Source organism: Balaenoptera musculus, chromosome 1, assembly GCF_009873245.2.
Source record: "Balaenoptera musculus isolate JJ_BM4_2016_0621 chromosome 1, mBalMus1.pri.v3, whole genome shotgun sequence".
Taxonomy (NCBI): Eukaryota; Metazoa; Chordata; class Mammalia; order Artiodactyla; family Balaenopteridae; genus Balaenoptera; species Balaenoptera musculus.
The window spans coordinates 81,011,795-81,017,794 of record NC_045785.1 but is presented as its reverse complement, the minus strand read 5'-3'; the positions used below and the strand labels follow the sequence as shown (position 1 = coordinate 81,017,794).

The following is a 6,000-nucleotide window of genomic DNA, read 5'->3' as shown; positions in this document are numbered from 1 at the left end:
GTTTTCCCACTTTTTTTCAGCAAGGGCAGATGCCTTTCTGCGGATATATCCCAAAAAGAGTTACAGGAAATACCACTTCTCCTGTTTTAGCAAAAATGTCAGTGAAAGTTGAGATGCATTTACTTGACAATTTCCTGGACCTGAATTGTTGGGAAAGCGAAGGTTTTTTCTAATATTAAGCTATCAGCCTCAACCATACCAACCTGAGTTTGAATGTTACAGATTAACTCTACATAAATTGACACAAGCACAAAAAGTTTTTTTATTGTTAAATTATGGTTACCATATGCAGAGCAAAAAGTAAAGGGACTGTTCTACTTGTGCATTCACATTTTAAATTATTGAATGATAAACAAGTAAATGAATGATCAGTTAGGAAAGGAAAACTAAAGCAAGGGTTTCCTTACAAGTTTTCTAATTTCTCTAACAATTATAGAAAACATGCTCAAGATTTTTAGAAAAACACTTTTTTCTACATGTGATATCATATTAATAAACAAACTATGTTTACTTCAGTAAATTGGAAAGACTTCCTCAATATTAAGGATAGTCTAATAGGCTAATGCAATTATCATTTGGATATAATATAAGCATCAAAAAAATAAAGGGGTGGCACAGTTTAACATTTTCCAAAGTGTTCATACTCTTAATGCTGAGTTTCTAGTTCCAGAATTGTCCATTCCCCTTGGGGTGAACAATCCTCAGAGGAAAAACTAGCCATGGTGATGCTTGCTGAGGAATCATCGAATGGAGATGTTAGTTCACTCCATCTGTTTAAAGTGTCAACATGTGCTTTACCCTGAGGTTTTGAGCTGTCTCGTGCTAAAAGTAGTGTCTGATTGATTAGATACTGTGCTAAATTTAAGTCTTCAGGAATAGAATTTGTAATATTTAAGTTTGAATCCTCTTCAGAGAGCAGTTGCTTTAATAGTGTCCAATCTTGTTTTGCAAAGTGTTGCTCATCTTCAAAATCCATGTCTGTAACATGTGTTTCTGATTCCATTTTCTGCTCAAATGCTTCTGTTACATCCATCTCATATATTGGAGAGAGGGTTTTTGAAGGCCGATGGTCATACATGTAGATTTGTGCCACTGTGTCACAATCATCTATGTCTCCTGAAATAATTCATAATACTACACAATGTAAAAACTGCACATGTTGGTACCCCTCAGAGTTCTGTAGAACAATATTAACACAACATAACAGTTATTGTCCAAAAAAAAAAGAGAATGGGAAAAATAACATTTATACAAAATTGAGAAGATTTCTGAGGCATTTCTTTTTCTATGTTTGAAAAAAAAAACTCAAAGGTAATGTTTAGCAGCAAAATCAACATAGGCAACTAACAATAATTCTCCAGTTTAATTTGAAAACTTGTGATACAGAAAACAGAAATTATTTAAACATAAACAGAACGCGCACATGTATCTAATTCACTACAATAGAAACTTAAAGAGAAAATAAGACATGGTTATTTGATGGTGACTTTTAAGGTAAGTCAGTTTCAAAGGGAGAATAAATACATTTTATCTAAAGACTTATTTTATCTAAAGACATATATTGCACATGCAAAGGAGGATGCAAGCAAGGACAAAAAAATACAACTTTAAAGAGTTCCCTATTCTTGTGATTTTGCTGAACAGGGACTACTGATAAGTATTTTTCTTAGTTCTGGTATACAGTAGCTACTCAGTCAGCCACTATTGCATATTTTAAATGTGGGTCATAGTTCAAATTACTATAATAAGGAAGACAAACACACAAAACAATTAGACAGGAAACCATCTATACATATGAAATAAGCCTGGGATTTTTTCATATATTATCATTGCTTCTAAATATAATCTCTTTTAGGAAATTTATCTTTTTACTTGAAAATTTTAGAATAGAATTATAGTGATCCTGAAAGTCTTAATCTCTGTAAAATGTATATAAATTTTAATAATTAATCTAGTTAAAATAATTCAGTGCTTTTAGTTACATATTACTATACTTATTGCACAGCCCTCTTAGATATATATTAGCATAGTTCATAAATCATATCCAATGTATAATAAAATTTCTAATAGTCAATAATTCCTATGTTAAATTAGACATAAATAACTAAATAATAGCAAACTAAGTTTTTCTCTTTATTCTTTCATGTAAAATCTCTTAGTAGGTTAGCTCTAATAAACCACCAAAATTTTTACTAGATATTAATTTTTCACTAAGATTTTAAGTGAACAATAAAGAGTAACTAGCTATTTTCATTCTATTAAGAAATTTCAGTTTTCATTTAAAATTTGAATCTGTTGCTTAAGTAATTATTCTATCTAACTAAAATATAACATTCAGGGCTACCTACAACTTTAAAATTCTATAAACTCATTTTCTTATGGATTTAGCATTTCTATATCTGTACATTACCTGCAGATAAAGCAATATTAGCTTTCTCGGTAGCTGCAGAATGGTTCTCTTTCACTTGTCCTTCTGGAGGCAGAACTTGACTCCAATAGGAGTCCAGAGATTTTGTAGAGCTGTTCTTTGGTATGTCAGAACTGGGATCTCTTTGATGAAGTTCCAAATGACATGGTCTTTCTTGAGATTTTATATCACTATCTGAAAGTTTGCTGCGTGGCTGAAAGTCATTATCCACATTGCTTCCACTGTTTACTTTTTTATCTTCTGGAGGAAGCTGTCTGCCTCCTCTGGACAGGACATCTGTTCTGCTCTTTTTTTCTGTGGCTGAAGCACTCTGTTTATCTTTTCTTGAAGAGTCAATGCTACTAAGACCCAAGGGAGAGCTTTTGTTTTTATATACACTATTGCCTTTCTCTTGTCTACATTCTAAAATACTACCTTTACTTCCTTGTGAGTATCTGGAGTAGCAGACCCTTCCGTGATGTTCATGAGAAACGCCATCAAAAACATCAGAAGGTGAAGGAGAATCTACAGAAGGCTGAAAGGGAGCATGGACTTCCCCTTCATCAGATCCTAGTTCTTCACATTCATCTACTGAAAGTAAAACTGACCTTTTAAAATTTTTAGTTGCACGAAACTCGTGACTTTCATTTTCAGTTGCATCTTCAAAAGCTAAATTAATTATTCCCTGAAACTGCTGAAGAGCTGGGTTAGATGTAGAGAAATTTTCTGCAACATTTTCAGCTTCAGACCTTTCATCTTCTGTTTCATCTGCTGAGGAAGAAACCTGATCTACTTCCTGAGCAAACTGGATACTGCCTCGTGGAATATTTTCTTTTTCCCTAGGGTGGACTATTGTAGATCGAGACCAAATTTCTGGCCTTTTTCTAGGAATCTCATCATCACTTGTTGAATTAACTTGGAAAAGATCATTACTACTTTGCTTTTTCATTTTCACTTCAATTCTTAAGTTACTATCATATATTTTTAATTCTTCAGGAGTACTGGTGTCACTGCTACTTCTTCCAAGAAAATCATGGCACAGCATAGTGCCACATTTGGAAATACCCCTGTCATTTGACCCATCATCATCCTGAGACCCTCCAGCATCATAGTCTTCAGATCTAGGCTTTATGTCATCAGAGGATGTTGTAGCACTGCCACTGTCAGATTCAGGACTCTCTCTCTGATGCAGAACACTGGTACTCAAATTCCAGTGACTCATGAATGGAGCTTCTCGAGTTTCATGGCTCTCTGGAGTTTCTGTTGTTTCCATATCTTTAGGAGAATTTTTCCCTGGTATTTGTTCCAAAAAACACTTGGAGGAAGTATTTGAGTCTACTGTAGCATGTTTGTCTCCATTCATGGCAGAGTCATCAGAAAACTGATTGGGAATTGTCTGTTCTTCTACATGAATTCTAGATTTTCTGTCATCTTGACCAGAATTTAAGGTACCATTTGTCTGTTCAGGAACACAAGGTAAAACATCTTTCACACATTTAATGTTTAATTTTTTGTTTGTATCTTTTCTCCCTGCTTGCTTCTCCCTATCTGACACTGAATGGACTTGCTTTACATTTGTTGAGTCTAGGTCACAAACTGGATTAGAGTTCAAAGAGTTTTCATTCGGATTTGAAATCATGGATTTTAGAGCAGTGGTGCTATAAAATTTTGGATCTACATTATCACTCTCATCAGAATGACAATGTATTTTAGCTGTGTTGCATTGATCTGTTTTTTTGTGACCAGAAAAATTTGTTTCACTTTTATCTGAACAAATCTGTTTTGATTCCAGTTCACGTTTAATTAATTTATCTAGATTTGAAATATTTTGGCATTCTAACACCAACTTCTCTTTTTCTTGATTGTTTAATGGCTTTTGTGGGTCAAGTATGCATGGTGACTGAAATGCTTCTGTATCACTGATTTCGGCTGTGAGATTAATTAGAGGTTCATGAGGCTTCTGTTCAGAAACATTGGCTTTGTTATTATTATCACATACATCACGAAGCACACTTTTTTGGACAACAGATGGTTCACTTTTTAAAGGTCTTAGAGAAGAAGGCTGAGTCTTCAATATAACCTGTCCAGGAAGTGTTTTCTGTTTTGAATCTTTATTATTCAAAGTTTCACCTTTCTTAGATTGATTTAGGTTTTTAGGCATTGCTACTATTTTTGCACTAATCTTAGGCGATGTTGTTTGTCCTTGCTTGACAATTTTTCTCTTAGGTGTTTGTTTATCTGTAGTTACACTGTGGTCCAATTTTGTCACATTTTCATCAGACTGCCTTGAAGAGACTGAAGATTTTACTGAATCTGATGACTCTCCTTGGGATCCTAAGAAAAGAAAATTCAAAAATATACCTTCCAGTTTGTGAGTGAAATTCAGTATTTGTTTTTAAATCCCCTTAGAAGAAATAAAATAGATAACAATGAAATGGTAACATATGATCAAACGGACAATTACAAATTAGGCGTTAGTGATGTGATAAAATAAAAAAAAAATTTATTACAAATATAGAGGAAGTATTCCAGCATCTTAAGTAAAATTATTAAAATAGGATCTCTCCTCCTCAAGTAAAGAGCATTGATCCTTATGCCAGAATTGGATTTGCATAAATATATGGGGGTAGAAAAATCTGATTTTCTTATGCCAAAAGAGCAGTAAGGGTCTTTCTTCCCTTTGAAGTTCTAGGGGGAAAAACAGACTGTTCCACATAGCTGAAAAGGAGAATGAAGCTAAAACACAAAATAGAAATGTTGAAATTGTTGCAATTTTTTTCCTCAAACAGTAACAAAGCTAATTTATTTCTCATAACAAGATCATTATTATTGTAGCTCATTAGGGTTAACAACTTAGATCTGCAGTTGAAACTAAAGCTGGTAACTGGAAAGAAAGAGGATTAATTTTGGGAATTCATTTGTTTATAATGGTTGAAGTCCTAGAGATGATATTTTGAGCATTTAAATCTGTCAAACAGAATTATCAAATCTTTTTAAATGTTTATTTTTTAGCTGTTACTAGAACATGAATAACTTTTCTCTGGCTTACTTTTAAATTTACTTTCAGTATTAATTCATTACCTACCTCAAAATTGGTTTTAGCATTTTACAAACTGCTCTTACATATGTGAATACTTAATGCATAAAGTAAATTAATTTTTAAAATCAGTTATTATATTAGCAAATTATGCAATCTGATCAGTATTCTTCTCTTTCTTAGAATATGGAAAAACAACAGGCATAGCACAGAGCCCAGAGGGAAAATTCTTCCTCCCTACGTATTACAGCTCTCTAGATTGTACCATTACTTTTTAAAGAGCTCTTTAGTGTTGGTTTTGCATATGGAATTCTTATAATTATCAATGAAACTTTGAAGAAGCACAGATATAATATACAGAAGGACCAGAAATGCAGATAACCTAGTGACCCCCTTATTTTTTTCACAAAAGAAAATAAAAACTAAACTCACACCCCAAAATACCAAAATACTTGTCTGAAAAGTGGAAGAATAAAATCTCATCTCTAAAATAGGAAATGAATGTAAAATGAGTGAAACCACGTTATACTTTGCTTATTTGCTGCTAAAGTTCCAG

The 6,000-nt window shown here is 33.1% G+C and overlaps 1 protein-coding gene across 1 annotated transcript in view; it reads right to left on the bottom strand.

Moving 5' to 3' along the window:
* Positions 1-268: 268 nt before the first annotated feature.
* BTBD8 (BTB domain containing 8) overlaps positions 269-6,000 on the bottom strand; it is a 95,175-nt gene continuing 89,443 nt past the window's right edge. The window contains exons 17-18 of the mRNA XM_036845505.1: positions 2,411-4,741; positions 269-1,116 (exon numbers count right to left, since the gene is read on the bottom strand). Coding sequence (XP_036701400.1) covers positions 647-1,116; positions 2,411-4,741 — 2,801 coding nt within the window. The 3' untranslated portion in view covers positions 269-646. The remainder of the gene's footprint in view (positions 1,117-2,410; positions 4,742-6,000) is intronic.